Source organism: Artemia franciscana, chromosome 14 (genome assembly GCF_032884065.1).
Source record: "Artemia franciscana chromosome 14, ASM3288406v1, whole genome shotgun sequence".
Lineage (NCBI taxonomy): Eukaryota > Metazoa > Arthropoda > Branchiopoda > Anostraca > Artemiidae > Artemia > Artemia franciscana.
The window spans coordinates 34,664,720-34,683,012 of record NC_088876.1 but is presented as its reverse complement, the minus strand read 5'-3'; the positions used below and the strand labels follow the sequence as shown (position 1 = coordinate 34,683,012).

General features: G+C 35.9%; 1 protein-coding gene across 1 annotated transcript in view; it reads left to right on the top strand.

The window, feature by feature from the left end:
• Positions 1-18,293, top strand: part of LOC136035633 (proliferation-associated protein 2G4-like) — a 47,090-nt gene that overhangs the window by 20,024 nt on the left and 8,773 nt on the right. Inside the window, exons 4-7 of the mRNA XM_065717528.1 lie at positions 3,078-3,240; positions 5,678-5,899; positions 8,973-9,198; positions 13,607-13,737. Coding sequence (XP_065573600.1) covers positions 3,078-3,240; positions 5,678-5,899; positions 8,973-9,198; positions 13,607-13,737 — 742 coding nt within the window. The remainder of the gene's footprint in view (positions 1-3,077; positions 3,241-5,677; positions 5,900-8,972; positions 9,199-13,606; positions 13,738-18,293) is intronic.

Below are 18,293 nucleotides of genomic sequence, written 5' to 3'. Positions count from 1 at the left end.
AGCAAGCGGCAATCAACTTGTAATGACAACTACATATAAAGGAGAAAAAATATAAAATATATAGAAAAATTAAGGAATGTTCAAGAACTTAATCAACATCCGACCGTGGCAAGGATGGGGGAAAATCAGCATAGAAATCTAATCAATTGGCAATCAATTTATACTGACAAAACTTATGAATGAAAGGAACACACACAATTATGACTCTGAGTCTAATTCCTCGGGTTGGATAGTTGGCACTTTAACTGGGTTAAAGCATTCATCTAGATATTCCGCCCACTGTGAATTTTTAGACTTTTTAACATCCAACCACATTCTGACGCCTCGTTGGACATGACGAGTTTCTGCAACTTTCTCAGCTGTCACTTTAGATGTTTTTAGCTTATACCCTAATGACAAAAGTTCCTTTCTTCTTTTACCAAGCTCCGCTGGTAGGTCCGTCGATATACTGAACCCCGTCTTCTTAAGTTTTCTTAAGTTTTCCCGTCTTCTAGACGGTCAAAGCCATCTAGGCTTACAAAAATAGGCTCTACAACCTTTTTTCGCTGTGTCCCACTTCGTAGGCTCAGAACACTCACTGGTTCTGGTCGACTATATTTCTTTGAAATACGATAAATGGCACTCATACGTATTTGGTTAGCGTTGGATATTCCAAGCTTAGCCTCAAAAAATGAGGCTATAGTCTGCCGAAGATTTTCTGAGCCTTGCGACGCTTCAATTCCGTGTATAATGATATTATTTTTTCTTGTATATAGTTCTGTTCGTAAAGTAGAAGTCTTCACTTGGACGAGCTCAGTCTTGAGCAATTTATTTTCTGCTCTGAGTAGTTTATTCTTAGTCTGTAACTGCGAAATTAACTGTAGCATTTCGTCCATCCTCCGGTCAAAATGCTCTTTTGTCACTGCCATTACTAATTTCTGACGATAATGCCGCTTTGCCTATCTAATATACTAAAATATCATCGAGTGAAACTTACTCGCAAGGGCCCCGTTTTGTAATAAAACCAGTTATTACTAGGGCCCGCTTTCATCAAATGCAAATCTGAAATCTTATTCAATCGAGCTTGTTCTCAGTGAAAAAACACTGTATCCTAGGGGCGTGGCTATAGCAAATTCACTTTGCACAGCGGAGAACCACACTGCATGAATGCTCAACGATATATATATATATATATATATATATATATATATATATATATATATATATATATATATATATATATATATATATATATATATATATATATATATATATATATATATATATATATATATATATATATATATATATATATATATATATGTTTCCCAATAACAAATACCATATGCAAGCAATAGGCAAATTTCATAACTTAGCGTCCTTTTCCCATGGGCTATGGGGGTCATCTTATCTTAAAGGCATAGTGGATCTTTCAACTATGCTGAACAAAATGGCTATCTGAACGTTTTAATCGGATGAGTTTGAGGGAAAAAGGGTGTTGGAGGGGGCTAGTTGCCCTCCAATCTTTTTAGTCACTTAAAAAAGGCGCTAGAACTTTTAACTTCCCTTCGAATGCAGTCCCTCCCAACCTATGGTTCGATACGATCACACCTGAAAAAAACCCAAATAAACACGCATCCGTGATATCTCTTCTGGCAAAAAATGCAAAATTCCACATTTTTGTGTATAGGAACTTGAAACTTCCACAACAGGGTTCTCTTATATGCTGAATCTGATGGTGGGATTTTTATTAAGATTCCTGGACTTTTATGGGATGTTTTCCCTCTTTTTCGAAAATTAGACAAATTTTATATGCTCGTAGCTTTAGATGGGTAAAGTTAAACTTGATGAATTTTATACATTTTGAATCGACATATTAAGCCAATCCTTTGGATGTATCTATAGATATTGAAATCTGATTTCTTAGCGTTTTGGTTTCTATTGAGCTAAGTCGCTCCTTACTTACAGTTTGCTACGGCAAACTGTTTGATATAATTTTGTAGTTGTTTCCTTCAAATGCATCCTTGGTCTCAACAATTACCTGCTTGTCTATTAGGCATAAAAACAAATAGGTTTTTATGAATCTGAATGTTTTTACTCCAACCCCCTTAATCTTTGTACTTTTTATTTCGGTAAAAGTCACACATATAGTTTGATACATATGTTAAGAAGAATTAGGGTGTGGAACGTTGACGTTACCCAGGGTTAATTAAAAAGCGTTACTTTGTTAGTTAAAAAGTACTTTTGATGCCATTGCTATTTACATGAAATCATTTTTTCAAAATTAAGGCTGTAGAGTGATCCTTCTCCCTGGGAAATCTTAAAGAATATGTATTTCTGGCCCTTTTTTTGGGGGGGGGGAGGGAGGGTGATTTGCGAAGCTATGACTGATACACCAATAAAAGATATTTGTCTCTTGCATCGTCATGTCAATGTTGTTATTTAATGCTTATTTATTCGTTATTGGTCAAAGAAAAACAAAAGTGCTTCTAGGCCAGGTATCTGGCAACAGTGACATCAAAAATGCCGTTGAATTATTATTTGTTTTCTCTTTTGAGGATATAAAACATGATTAATGCAATTTTGAATAGAGACTTGGGCTTTTACACCATAACCTTATGCCCCCTTCTGAAAAAATTAATCCCTCCTCCCACTTGAAAAAAAATCCTAGATGCGGGCCTGTCTGTGGTTAATCAGAAAAGTATTACATTGTCAATTAAAAGTGCTCTAATTGCTATTGAAGATTTTGATGGTTTCATTGTTGTTGTGGCTCTTTACTAGTTGTTGGTGCCTCCAAAGAGAAGCCCTCGACAGGCAAAAAAGCTGATGCCATTCTAGCTGCTCATTATTATTTCTAATTTTATGCCCATTATTATGCCCATTTCTAGCTGCTCATAATTTATTCTTGTTAAGGGACTTTGGTGCTCATGTTGATGGTTTCATTGCTGTTGTGGCCCATTCACTAGTTGTTGGTGCCTCCAAAGAGAAGCCCTCGACAAGCAAAAAAGCTGATGCCATTCTAGCTGCTCATTATTATTTCTAATTTTATGCCCATTATTATGCCCATTTCTAGCTGCTCATAATTTATTCTTGTTAAGGGACTTTGGTGCTCATGTTGATGGTTTCATTGCTGTTGTGGCCCATTCACTAGTTGTTGGTGCCTCCAAAGAGAAGCCCTCGACAGGCAAAAAAGCTGATGCCATTCTAGCTGCTCATTATGCTCTTGAGGCTGCTCTCAGATTACTTAAGAAAGATAACGAGGTACGCCTGTTTTATTCTTTTGTTAATATTCTTGTTGTTTCTGTTATTATAACCATAGTTTTTATGGTACTTGATCATTGAGAGTGATTTCATTTATGTTAAAGTACTACTGAATTGGTTATTTGGAAACAAGAATAACTATGTATGACTTAAAAAGTAAGAAAAATTGGAAATTCGTTCTTAATACTAAAGACCTTTAAAGACAGTTTGAGGAGGGAGCCAGAGTAATACTGAGACTCTTCCTTTTCACTCTAAGCAAAGCAACCTAAATAAACTACGACTTGTACGGTTATGTCCTTATAACCTACCAAATAGTCTAGGGGTTGGGGGGGGGGAGAGAAAACGTCTCTTGTGGATTCCCTTGGACGTTCCTGTTTTAACGTCACTTCAGATCCCCGTGCTGAGTGCTAGAATGAGGGGACGAGCTTTCTAGTGTCATTGAACAGTAATGCTATTTACACTCGACAAACTGGCTCAATGTTTCAAGCCACATCTCCAGGTATCTTCTCTTGTAAAAGGTATATCAATAACATAGGAGTATCAGCCTCCTATTAAAGATCGTCTTGCTTGCTAAAACCTTTAACCTCAGCCATAAAATATAGCCACTTCAAAATATTAAGAAACTTACTATTTGTCTGCTGGATTTCCACCCGGTGAAAAAGAAATCACTAGATTTAGTGATTTTTGGTTTGATTTAGTGATTTTTTTTTTTTTTTTTTGGAAAAATAAAAATCACCAGAAACAGTGATAAACCACTAGGGGTTGGCAATCCTGTTCCTCTGGTCTGTGTACAAAACGAGAACTGGGCTAAAATCGAAAAAATATTAAAAAAGTGACAAATCACCCATGGGGCTCTGAGCTAATTGGTGACGGCGGTGGGTGTGTGGGTGACATTTTGCCCTCCAAATGAAAGGCTGGAGGCTGGTCTTCCCCGTGACACCCTTCTTGGAAGTACGGTTGAAAGTTTCCTGTCTGGTTGGCGTGGTTACTCATAGCCATGCTGTATTTTTGGACGCTTAGCTAATTGGCGATCTTTTCCTGACGTCAAGAAAATCTTAACCTAAAAGAAAGTATTAGAAGGGAGTTTTAAAAAACCAACAAAGAGATATTTAATCCATTGTTAGGGCCAGGAGTAAAGTAATGAATTTAAATGAGTCTGGACAGGGAATAATATAAAAATTGTAAAAAGAGCACTTTTCTGATCAGTACTGGCTTGGGCTTAACATTGGTCATCTTAGTTGTCTGAATGTGGCGCCTGAATTTCCTCAGCAATTTTTTCTAATAATGTGTTATTTTTTCTAATAATGTGTTATTTTTTTCTAATAACTATATACTAACAAAATTTTTCTAACTTTCAAAATTTTCATTCATTATAAATCTTATTAGCAGTAGTAAAGAAAGCTTCCTTTCTTTACTACTAATACTAAATACTATGCAGGGCATACTCTACATGCCCTGCCCATCTTAGGATATGACCATTGTATGATCTGGCCTTTATACAACAAGGATCTTGATGCTCTGGAGAGAGTAAAACCAAAAAGAGTTAAATTCTCTCCAAGCCTCTGCAACCTCTGCTATCAAGAGCGTCTGAGTCTACCAACCCTTGCATACAGATTCATACGTGAGGACTTGGTTAAAATGTGCAGAACACGTCACGGAGCGTATGGAAGTGCCTGTGAATAAGGATAATTAATTTTGACCAAAACTGCCTACGAGGACAAAAATTTAGAATCAAGGGTGAACGATTCCGTAAGGATCTCGGGTGTTGGACTCTGCAAAATCGTATTACGCGTGTATGGAACCAGCTGAGGCTGTCATGTGTCTCACGATTTCAAGTCTCAAAAACCAATTGGACCCAATATTTAATCGTGAAATATATGATGTCAACAAAGTCTGAAAAGACAGAAGTGTTGGAAAAAAGTTTCGAGCTGAAACCAAGTCGGGGGTTTTCCCCATTTTTTGTAAATTAGATGCTTATTGTCTTATTTAAGCAATATCTTGTAATATTACAGTTTAGGGGGGTATATAGTATACCCCCTAAACTTTTGCAAAATCTAAAATAGTAAAGTTGTGAAGCTTTGGGTGGAAGTTTCACGTGAGAAAGGGAAGCCAGGCAACCCTGTCTTTTTAAAACTTAGTTTTCTGTGTTTTTTTGTAAATTTTAAGCCATTAGAAAGAACTAAAAGTTACACCTGATAGGTTTTTCTCTGTTGATTTTTAAACCAATAAAAAGTATGAATTGTATTTTTGTCACACGATTTTTGACAAATAGTCTCTCTGTTCCTTTGCGGCTGAGCTATGTTTATGTAATGTCAAATACACTGTTACATTATTTCGAATGAAGAAAACGAGGCTCTATTTTGAACATTTAGTAAATAATTGATTATTTTTTACTAATCCACCCTAAATTTTAATTTTGTTATTATTTCATTTTCAGAATTCAGAAATCACCTCAGCAGTTCAGAAAGTAGCTGAGTCTTATAAATGCAAGCCAATTGAAGGTATGTTGAGTCATCAGTTAAAACAGTTCAAAATTGATGGGGAAAAGACAATAATCCAAAATCCCAATGAAGGTCAGAGGAAAGAACATGACAAACACAAGTTTGAAACCTATGAAGTGTATGCTATTGATGTTTTAATTTCAACTGGCGAAGGACAGGTTGGCTTTTTATTTACTTTTTTTTTTGTGTGTTTTTATTTTACCTGACAGATTTTCTGATATACAAAAAGTATATGCCGTTAGCTGTTTCATACAAAAACTCATTCGGACCTTTCATTAAAAAGAATTTCAAGGGGTTGGCAAAATCAAGGACAATTGTGAGAAGCTACAAATCCTCAGGTCTCTTGCTCGGTTCATAACATGAAGAGAGTCTATCGGTAAAATTTTCTGACCCATCAATACCAGAAGAGCCACCACCGCTTCCCAAATTCTGTCCTTCGTTTATTTCAAGATTTTTTTTTGGCGTTTTTATTTTACACCTAATACTTTTCCTAATACCTTCCTTGCCTCTCTAAGGAACAATTTAAATCGTTTAAAGTATGAAGTGATCAGTTTCAAATACGGCTGGAAGAATCAGAACCCCGTTGTAATTGCAGATTATTTTTTAAATCGCCCCCTCCACCAGCAACAACACTAAACACAACATCACATTTTGGTTCCTCGCATCTTGACTTTGACTTACTTTAATTAAAGCTCTTATTCGGCAACGCCACCAGCTTAGAGGGAATCAGGCGTCAGTGGCGTTAGTTGTCTCCAGAGTGATTTGTCCTGGGCGAGAATTTGAGCTTGACCTGTCGTTTTCATTCGTTTGCAGTTGATTTTTAGTCAGGAATCAGTCGCTCAGGTGTTTGAATGGCCAGGTGAAGTATATGACCCTATCAAAGAGTGAAACTGTCAGTGAGTGAAACTCGGGCTACTCATACTGAAGTGGCATTTAAAGGGCAGTAGGATCTCCAGGTTCTGTACCCTGTCAAACCATCTTACAATGACAGCACTTTTGTTCTTTGAACAGATTGATAATTTTTGTTGGCACACAAGTAGATTGGAGGATCAGCCTCAGCCACAGTGACTGTATGTCAACAGTGACGAAGCTGGATTGAAAACTAACGAAGCCAATGCACGTATTTCTTTAAATTATAGTTTCCTCAACCAACTGTATAATGAACACTATCAGTAGTGGATTGAACCCAGCTTGCTAGGAGCGGCGGAGGAGATAAAGGTTGTGTGTTACCCAATTGAAAAGTAGCATGGCAAAGACTTCGCCGGACACCGAGAGCACAGTTATGCACAGTAGCTATTAAATGTACTTTCCCTCCTCGTATCGGTCCTGCGAAAAACAAAATACCACATGTATGCAGGAGGTTCTGGGGGTTCGGTTCCCATCCCATGAAATCGGGAATATCCGAGAAAATCTTGGCCTTTCTTACCTTAACTATCAAATGATTTTTTTATCATTGCCCTCCCTCCCCCTCCTGGTAAAAGTATCATTGACTTCCCATTAAGCACTTCCCTATGATTACCTGAAACTAATTTGTATAATTTCCTGCTATTGGCCCAGCAAAGTCCGAAATTTTTCTAGACGTACTTGCGCATGGGTATAAGGAATAGGGTGAATTAGAAGGCTCTACTCTGAAGGTAAATTAAAAAAAAAATCAGTCTGTTATGCCTTTTTTATCATCTCTCCTTCCGTCCCCCGTAGGGAAAATTCTTTTGACACCCCCTAGAAACATATCCACAGGGGGCTCGTTTCCACTTGTTACTTAAAATTTAACTTTCTTTTTTTGTGTGAATTCAGACATTAAATATAATGAGGCCACTCTTACTATCATACTACCAGTTGTGACATTAAAATGTATATTGTGTATTTGCTTGCTCCCCTGTGCGCTTGTATTTTGTTTTTATTATAGTGAAAAATTTTGTAGGAAAAAATTCAATTATGGAAAAAAGCTGCTGAACTTGCGAAAAATTATAGAAAGCTTTGAGTTAACAAATAAACTATGATACTAATATAGTGTATTTACCACTAGGCCATTAACTTAATCTCAATTTCTGTCTGGGGGTCCACTTAAACTAGTTTCTTCAATTTCATTTGTTATTGCAATTATTGTTGCAACGCATACGACAGACCGTAACCAATTGAATGTGTACCACTTTTTTTTACTGATGTTAATCCAGCGCTATAAATATATTTCTCGCTTTGGCGAAAGAACACGTTTTATTACTTGTAATTTACTCTGGACTCAAGCTCTTCAGCTACGCGTAATGCTAGCCTAATCAAACTGTTTAGGCTGTTAAAAATAATAGAGGTCGTAATTAAAATAATTAAGATAACCAATCTTTGAGGGCTGCTGGCCAGTGTTGCCAAGGCGGTACAATTGTACCGTGTTTGGTACAATTTAGAGGTTCGGTTACAATGCGGTACATTTGGAAACTTTGGTTCAATCAAATTTTCTGGGACATTTAGATTCTACTTGTAAATTTTTCGTCTTGTTACAGCAAATTTCTAACCTGGTATACAGATAGCCCAAATGTATCTTGTGGTGCAATTTTAGTCGGAAAACTGGTGCAGTTTATATCAAAGCATTGACAACGCTGCTACTGATCCTCTATTGATGGAGGATATATATCCTGCCACCCACGGGTTTTACATGCGTGCTTTAGTCTTAAGGCCCTCCCCTTCCCAAGTCTGAAGATTTGTCTCATATCTTCCCCTATATTATCATATTGTGTGCCTCCCTCCATAATATGCCGAAGCAAAAAAAATGTATATATTAACGTGGTGAATTCAAGTGTTACTTTCCATTTCTTTTTATGTGTAGTAGCCGTAAGAAATCATATTTTGCCAAACAGCTGCTTGTTTGTTTTCTTTTTCATCCGTCGTTGTAGTAGCTTTGACCGTAGAGTAGATAAGCCCGAACCATAACACAGAGCCATAAATATGGCTCTTAGCGATGGGGCCATAGCCCATCGCTAAATTAGATAGCTGAAATCTATACCAGATGTACGTTTTTTTCTTCCTCTTCTTGTCATTGCAGAACAAAACCGACATTTTTTACTGATTAGTTCTACTTCTATGCTTGTAAAAGTTTAGCTACTAATCAAATAATATAGTTTGAGAAAACGTTCTGGCAGTGGCTAATTAAAATGTTGACTACATGGAAGCTATAGTTCTACCCCTCAAATAACCCCAAAAGTATTCATTAGCTTGCGAATACACTTTATTTTTTAACAGGGAAGGGAGATGGAGAGTCGAACATCGATATTCAAAAAAACAGACGAAACCTACTTGTTGAAGTTGAAAGCCAGCCGACAATTTTATTCTGACGTAAATGCAAAGTGTGGACTAATGCCTTTTAACCTTCGGATATTTGACAGCGAGGCCAGGGCCCGTATGGGTGTTGTGGAGTGTGTTAATCACAAGTTGTTGGACCCTTTCCAAGTACTTTATGAAAGGCCTAGTAAGTATTGTTTAATTTCACTCGACAAATGATAATCGTAAGAAAATTAGTCAAACGAATCGGGAATTATATTAAAGGCCTAGTAAATATTGTTTAATTTCACTCGAAAAATTACAATTGTAAGAAAATTAGTCAAATGAATCGGGAATTATGTTAAAGGCCTAGTAAGTATTGTTTAATTTCACTCGATAAATGATAATTGTAAGAAAATTAGTCAAACGAATCGGGAATTATGTTAATTTTACGTGTTCTAGGCTTACAGGTATTTTATGTGTATTGTGGTGTATTTATGTATAAGAACATTTTTAACATCGTTTATGTCTGTTTTAGGTGTGTTATAAATAATTTGGATGAAAATACACTTCTTTCTTTTTCCAAATTTTTTGAAAAAAATTTGGACAAAAAATTTCAGTTAGAGAAATGCTTTTCTTCGCTTTTCCTGCTAAATGAGTAACTTGAAAGTAATTTTCCTAGAAGGCGGTCCGCTGCTCAGGTGAGTTAGTATATATAAAATAATAGACAAGTTACTGAAAGAACGCTCTTATCACCAGCCACTATTATTTCGGTGGTCTACCTACCTTCGGCAATCTAAGTGTATTTTTCTGGTTTTATTCTTTTTTTTAGAATCTGGTTGACTTTTTCCCTGAAAAACCCTTTTTTCTTCACTTCTCCCTCTAAATGAGTATCTTGAAAGTAATTCAGCTTTCCATGCATGACCTATATGTATTCCAGGTATAAGGTAATGATGGCTCTTGAAATTTTTAGATCTTGTAATAAGAAAAGAAAAGCGTATGCAGGGCTAGGGTTTGAGTCCTGGTTGTACTGATTAATTTGGTTTGTGATGGGAGGCAACGGTGTGATTGTAAGCTCGGTCAGAGTCGACTTATCAGAAAATGGGTACCCGGGGAAATCTGGGGGGAAAGATGGGAAACATCGGGTGATATGTCCCCAGTCAAGTATAGCATTTCGTGTTTTTTTTTTTTTTTTATCTTCCTCCATGCAGAGGAATGATTGCGAAACTGCGTACTTTTTTCGTGAAATGCACTCTTTTTTTTACCTCAGAAGGGAAGTGAAAGAGTAAAAATCACTCTTTTTGGGTGTTAGTTTTCGTTCACTTTGACATCAGTAGTTGGCAACTTTGTCAGAAGTGTAATTAACCCAAGGAATAAGGCTACCAACTCGCACACTTTCGTTTGAAATGCACTATTTTATACCACAGAGGTAATGTGCAAGCAGCGGCAACCGTGCACATGCGACGTTTTTGACTTGCATTCTTTTTCAGCAAAAATTACTCTTTTTGGCCATCAGTAGTTGACAATCCTGTTCAGAGGCCTTGATGAGTGAGTTTTTTTTTCTGTGCCGGCTTTCTTCTCATTTTCTTGGTTATGCATTTATTGTTTTGGTTAGTTCAGAGGCCTCCTGTTCAGAGGCCTTGATGGATCCTGTTCAGAGGCCTTGATTTAATCCTGTTCAGAGGCCTTGATGAGTGAGTTTTTTTTTCTGTGCCGGCTTTCTTCTCATTTTCTTGGTTATGCATTTATTGTTTTGGTTAGTTCAGAGGCCTCCTGTTCAGAGGCCTTGATGGATCCTGTTCAGAGGCCTTGATTTAATCCTGTTCAGAGGCCTTGATGAGTGAGTTTTTTTTTCTGTGCCGGCTTTCTTCTCATTTTCTTGGTTATGCATTTATTGTTTTGGTTAGTTCAGAGGCCTCCTGTTCAGAGGCCTTGATGGATCCTGTTCAGAGGCCTTGATTTAATCCTGTTCAGAGGCCTTGATGAGTGAGTTTTTTTCTGTGCCGGCTTTCTTCTCATTTTCTTGGTTATGCATTTATTGTTTTGGTTAGTTCAGAGGCCTCCTGTTCAGAGGCCTTGATGGATCCTGTTCAGAGGCCTTGATTTAATCCTGTTCAGAGGCCTTGATGAGTGAGTTTTTTTCTGTGCCGGCTTTCTTCTCATTTTCTTGGTTATGCATTTATTGTTTTGGTTAGTGTATGGAATTGAAAAAAAAAACGGTTTATGATCAGGACACTAGATGTTTTAAAAGGTTAGTAGAACTACAGTAGAATACAATAGAACCGCGGTTATCTGAGCCCCGGCTAACTGATTCTCGGTTTAACTGAGGTATATTACTTGCATAAATTCATATCCGGATAAAATATAATGACAGTTCTTTTAATGCTTTACTAATTATCAATAAATAAAAAATATACAGTACTGTATTTAAATAGAAACATAGTATACTATGCACGAAATAATTTCGAAGGAGATATTCTAAAATGCATAAATGGCAGACAGTAACAACGGCAATCAAAGGGATAAAATTAACTCTTGACTGGGCTGCCCACTTAATTCAACAATCTGTCTTGGCTTTTTTCTACAATTGGCCATGACTTTGACTTTTCCCACAACTATTCCCTCTTTTTTAAATTCAAATTAAAAGTAAAGTGAATTTACTTTAAATTCATTTAAAGTAAAGTCCAAATTATTCAGATCAACGTTGATCTTCTGATGACCTTCACCACAATTTTTTTAAGAGGAATGGTATATATAGTGACCGAGAACACAAAAGAGGAAATAATTGCTTCCGCAATCTTAATAATCGTAATCCGGAGTCGCAGACCAGGGTTATCCGGAATGTGCATCGTGATCCAGAATCATAATCTGTATATCTTGATCAGGAATTGTAATAATCATTTCTGGAACTGTAGAACAGGGCCGTCCGGAATCGCAACAACGGTTTGCGAAATCCGCATTATAATTGGGAATCACAGTCCGGAATAGTTTAAATCGCTTAAGGAATCCCAATCCGGAATAGTAATAATTATTTTCGGAATAATAGAAAGGCTGCTTTCGGAAAGAGCGTAACCACTTTGTACTGTAGCTAATATTAATATTACTGTGACATTGGCAAATAACACGACCGCATTTTCGACAATAATCAGTACGAGCTTTGGGCGAAGGATAATATTTATGCATTGATTTAATTCAGTATCCATATTATTCATTGGTTTCGATGCTTTCAATAGTATTGATACAGCTATGCAATAACAAGTCTTATTGATCCAGGTGGTGTTGTGTCGAGTATTGGGCTGAACTATGCTTAGTCTGAGATATTCGCTAAAATACAAGTCTTAAATACTTTTTAATTTTCTGTGTCCAATTCCTTTGTTGTTTGTTTCATTTTCTTTGAATCAGTTACATTAAATATTGGTTAATTAAATGAACTACATTAAATATTAAAGGTAGTATCCGAGAAGTCATTATTTACCTTAGTAAAGGCTTTGGGACGGTGGAAGGGTATTCAAGGTCGTCATTTCGTGACTTGCCCTGTGCGAGCTATTCAACAAAACTGGGGGGGGGGATAGACGCGCAAAGTCGTGGATGTAGAAAGTCGTCGCTGCTATGTGAAGAAATAAATAATTTTCAGTGTTACGCCTAAAGCTTGTACCTTGAATTTTTCACACTTCCGAGATAATTGCCAGAAACTGTTTGCTGAGCTGTTCTGAAAAGGAGGAGTAGCAGAGTAACGTAGGATTGAGGAGAAGTAGCAGGAAGCAAATGGGACTGAACATACAGTGCTCTTCTGACCCTCCCTTTAATTTCCGTTGAGAAACCGGTTTTAGCAATTACGTCAGAAATTTGAAGATGTAAGAACCATATATATATATATATATATATATATATATATATATATATATATATATATATATATATATATATATATATATATATATATATATATATATATATATATATATATATATATATATATATATATATATATATATATATATATATATATATATATATATATATATATATATATATATATATATATATATATATATATATATATATATATATATATATAGATATATATATATATATATATATATATATATATATATATATATATATATATATATATATATATATATATATATATATATATATATATATATATATATATATATATATATATATATATATATACTAGTAATAACAAACCGCTGCGGCACTAGACCGCCTGAGACCAGCACAGCTATATACGCTCCTCTATTCCAATCTATTCAAAGCCTCCCTTTTTATACCCTCACACCAGTGATGACCTGCTTTTCGTTTGGCCCTAGATAGTTGGCCGACAAGGACGATCTTTGACATTATATTATCCTTTATCCGCAGAACGTGCCCTAGCCATCTCAACCTATTTGGGACGAATTGTTTCCCTACCCAACCTAAATGGGAGGATTCATAGAGAGGCAAATTGCGGAATGAAGTTGCGGGGCAAGGTATTTCCGTTAAGGGTTATATTTTTATGAGGATGTAATTTAGTTCAATTGTTGTCGTTCAGTAACTCGTAGTGGTTAATTTTGTTTTTCACTATTCAATTTTATATTTGTCCTTTTCAGATGAGGTTGTTGCGCAGTTCAAAGCAACGGTGTTACTAATGCCCAATGGCCCTTTAAGGATCACTGGTGGATATCCTGTTGACGGTGATATATACCAATCAGAGCATAAAATTGAAGATGAAGAGATCACGGTAACTATTATTTGAAGCAAAAGAAATAAAAAATTATCTTGGTTGATATTTGTAGGTCGTTGTGTGGGAGGGGGGGCAAATAGTGGAAACTAGTGCTAGTTCGAGAAAACAAAAATGACATCTAATGTTAAGTTATTTCGTTCCCTCTCATATCCTACTTTTAACTGATCCATACTTGTCTTTTCATAAATTAGAATTTTTTCACCGTCAGCTTAATTTCAACTAGCCTTCTCAACCTACCAAGATTTTCCCAAGCCAACCTAGTCCAACTTTGTGCTGACTGGTTTTCGACTTAAATAATTCTTCAAAATGAAAAAAAAAAATTACTACTTGTTTGTTTTTTCTTTTTTTTTCAGAGAAATATGAGCTTTAATCCATTAAAATCGCTGATTATTTATAAAGTTTTTCCTGTAAACTACGTGTTTTGAATTCTAAAATACCTTTTTTAAGGAAAAAGACAGGTTTTTTAGAAAAAAAAATTTGGAGGAAAGTGCTTTTCAAACTTAGGCATAAGGGATAAGGCATAGGTATAAAGACTTCAGGGAGGGGGCCGCACTTCAGTATATAGCCTAAAAAGAATCTTCTCCATCTTGATTCTGGCTGCTAGGAACTGAAGCATTTAGGCACAATAACTTTTGCATAGTGTTATTAGTTTTATAAGCATTTCTATCTAGAAACTAGTCCTCTTCTAAATTCTACAGTCTCTTTGATTGGATTGCTTGCTTCAATTTTTTTAATGATTTTTAATTTGATTGATTTATTGTTTTTTTTATAGACTATTTAGAAATGTATCAGTGTTATTTTGTTTTGCGAGGACTACCAAATCAGACGTTTGTCGAACGAATTATTTTGTTAACGGTTTATAAACAATATCCTAAAACTCGCATTTTAGCTAAAACTCAATTAATTGAATGCCAGTCTCTCTTGGGATGTCGATTGCTTCAATGCCTTGTTGAGCTACTAAAGCTTTGTTTGCTAGTTGTTGTTGATTTTTTTTTATTAGTTATTGAAATTTATTGGTGTTTAATTAATACATTCCTAGACCTTGGTTGACTGGCTCTAAGAAATGTTCCCTTTCAGAAGGTCAATAGTAGTGCTAAGTATATGGGGTGGAGGGTCAAAATTCCAATGGGGAAGCCAAAATTTTCTTCCCAATTCCCCCGCCCCCTAAGCATAATTTTGTACCGGTTTTTGATGATATTAGCCTACAAAAAAAAACTTGTGACAGCTGATGACGGGCACTGTATATGTGGCCGAAATATAAAGATTATTTTTTTGTGTCTCACTGTCTAATAAAAGGATTTATTCTATTGAACTGTTATTTGAAAATTTTGTAGAGGGAATCCCAGGCAATTAGAGTGATCAATAAGGCCCCGTGTGCCTCCTTAAAGGGAGGCACACGGGGCCTGATGTGCCCCGAGGCACTGATTTGCCTCCTTAAAAGGAGGCATATCAGTGTGATTCGGTATCTAAATTGTCGTCCTGTGCTTATGACCTTTAGTTTTTTATTTTATTTTTTTGTTTCATTTGCTATTCTTCCGATTTTAATGCTAAAATATTGTGACAGATATCCTGTCCCCTTGTCATTTTGAGGTTATTACGACTGTTACCATAATTTTTATCCTTTCCATAGAGGTTATCAGTTTTTAAAATAAGGTTCACTTTGAAGTTCATTTCCAAAAATTAAGATTTAAAGTTTAGAAGTCTTCGCGTCCCTGTCCCCCTGACATTCTGAGGTTATCTCGGCTGTTACCATAATTTTTATCCTCTCCATAGAGGTCACCTATTTGCAGTTTTTAGAATAAGATTTTCTTTCAAACCTTTATTTCCAAAAATGAAGATTTAAAAAGGAAGAAAAGAACGGTTGTTGAAAATCTTTTCCGTTTTAAGTAATGGATGAATTCTTATTTTACTGTGCTTAGAGCGAGGAGGGGCTGGTAGATTGCTTTAATACTGCATATGCGGATGGGCCCAATTTGGCTTTGGACGCTTATTTGCCTGTCATTCCACGCAAATTAACGGTCCTGTGTCGATTCTAAATTCATGGTCAACCTGCCTAAGACTATAGGTAGGCGTACCTTGTTTACCTATCATTCCAGGCAATCTAACGGTCCTATGTCAATTTTAAATTCTTGGTCAACCTGCCTGAGACTCTAGGCGGGTGTGCCTTTCTAAAAGCTAACAAACAAGTATTGGTCTAGTAAGAGTGTCGTACTTACTCCCGCCGTTTACCCATGCCATTTAACCAGACACTTGGAAAATTATAGGTTCTATGGCTATCTTAGTTTTATGACTATCTACCTTAGTTCTGGATGATAGATAGATTTATCTATAAACAAATGAACTGACATCATTTTTATACAATCCTAATTCGTTACTCAATTTCGTTATTCAATCCTAATTCTCAATTTCAATTCAATCTCAATTCAATACTAATTTCGTTACTCAGCGTCACCTTTTCATCTTTACTTATTTCTAGCCTTAGTGACTTACTCTTCTTAAAATTAATTTTCAAACCTATTCTAGCACCCTGAACTCGCAAAACCTCTAAAAGTTCATTCATTTTGCTCAACCTTTCATCTAGGATGCTTAATTCGTCAGCATAGTCTAAGTCCAAAAGAGTTTTTCCTCCCCATTTGATTCCGTGGTCTCCCATTGCCTTTCATGTGCTCTTTAAGATAAATTCCATCAAAATGATCCATACAAAGGTGGATCTTAATAAGGGCTTATGCCGGATTTGCCTTTCATTCAATCGGACTATCTGTCTTGGCTTTTTCTACTATTGGCCATGGCTTGATGTCCATAACTATTTGATTTTAATTCAAAATCAAACTGTTTATAGAGTTTAACTTGAGTTTCTATTTTTTATATATGTTTAAATGAAATGGATTAAAAGGAAGAAAATACTGATGGATACAAGTGTCATTCTTGGAACAGAAAAGGCATTCCTTTTTAAAGTATATCTCATGTTTAGTAAAGCGAAAGTACACCAGTTTGAGTGGAGTTTTTGGGGCTGCGATTCCTTCCTTCTGTGTTAATCTATTTTCGTTTAACTTCTACTGTATTATTTACTTGAATTTATTTTCGCGGAAGTTTGATTTCTTCGTTCATAGTAATTTATGCTTGGGCTCGTTTTATGATTAATATTGTTTTTTTTACTTTCTGTTGAAAATGATGAGTTTGTTTTTATTTAATCATTGTCGCCGTTGCTGTTGCACCAGGTAAAAACAGTTCTAAGAGAATCACATGAAATGTAAAAACAACTTATTTGGATTAATATACTTTTAAATTGTATGAGTAACAACAACAACAAAAAAGTCGCGCAAGTGAATAATCTATCTATCTATATATATAAAAATAAGTTGTCTGTCTGTGTGTCTGTCTGTGGATCAGGTGACGTCATGTTTCTGTGTTGACTGACGTCATGAAATTAGTTGTCGTCATTTTTGCTTTGACGGTGACGTCATTACCGGTATTTAAGACATGGCAACAGCCGAGGAAGCTGCTCAAAGAGTTTATGCCGAAAAACTTGCTGCTGATAGAGAAAGTAAGAAAAGAAAGCGTTCCGGACAGCGAGAGTCAAAACATATCAAAACTGAAAATGATAGCGATGATGATTGGGTTTGGGATTTTGACTTGGATAAGGTCATCAATGCCTACCAGATTTAAGTTAAAAAAACAAAGGTTCGTCGATATGTACTCCATAGTGACGCTGAAAAATAAAGAAGAAAAAGAAAACTGAAAAAAGAAAAAACACTCAAAGAGAAATTACAGACCGGGACACAAATGACGACCGAGATAGAGGGAATATAAGTGACGACCGGGAACCTCAAAGAGAAATTACAGACTGGGACACCCGGACACAAATCACGACCGGGACACAGGGAATATAAATGACGACCGGGACACAGGGACACATCATTAGAATAATGAGGTATAGATCTGAATACGGATTGTTTTTCCCATGGACAATTATATGTTGCATGTTCAAGAGTCAGTAAACCTGACAATCTATTTATATGCACAGACAATAGGACAGCGAAGAATGTTGTATATTCGCATGTTTTACGTAGTTAAAAACATATATTTATATCTATCTCTATTCACAGGTGGGACACAGGGACACAACTACAATGGCGCGTAACTAATATGGCGCGTAACGACTTATGCGCGCGGGGGGGCTTGGAGGGGGCGCTTCGCGCCCCACCAACTAGGTGTTGGGGTGGCGCGAAGCGCCACCCCAACAGCTAGTAACTAATAAAAAAGTCAAGCAAAACATTAAAGCTGCACATTCACTTTAATATGATTTTTTGTTTGTAATAACGGTCCAAAAAGAAAGTCATTGAAATGAACAATGGCTACAAAATTAAGTCAAATAAAACGCAAAAACCGTACATTCAATTTAATGGGATTTTAGGACCAAAAAAGAAAGTCATGGAAACGAATAATAGCTGCAAAATTAAGTCAAATAAAACACAAAAACAGTAATTTCACCTTGATGTGATTTTATTTTGTGTGATTATTCCAACTTTTTTTTGTTAATATATTTGAAACTT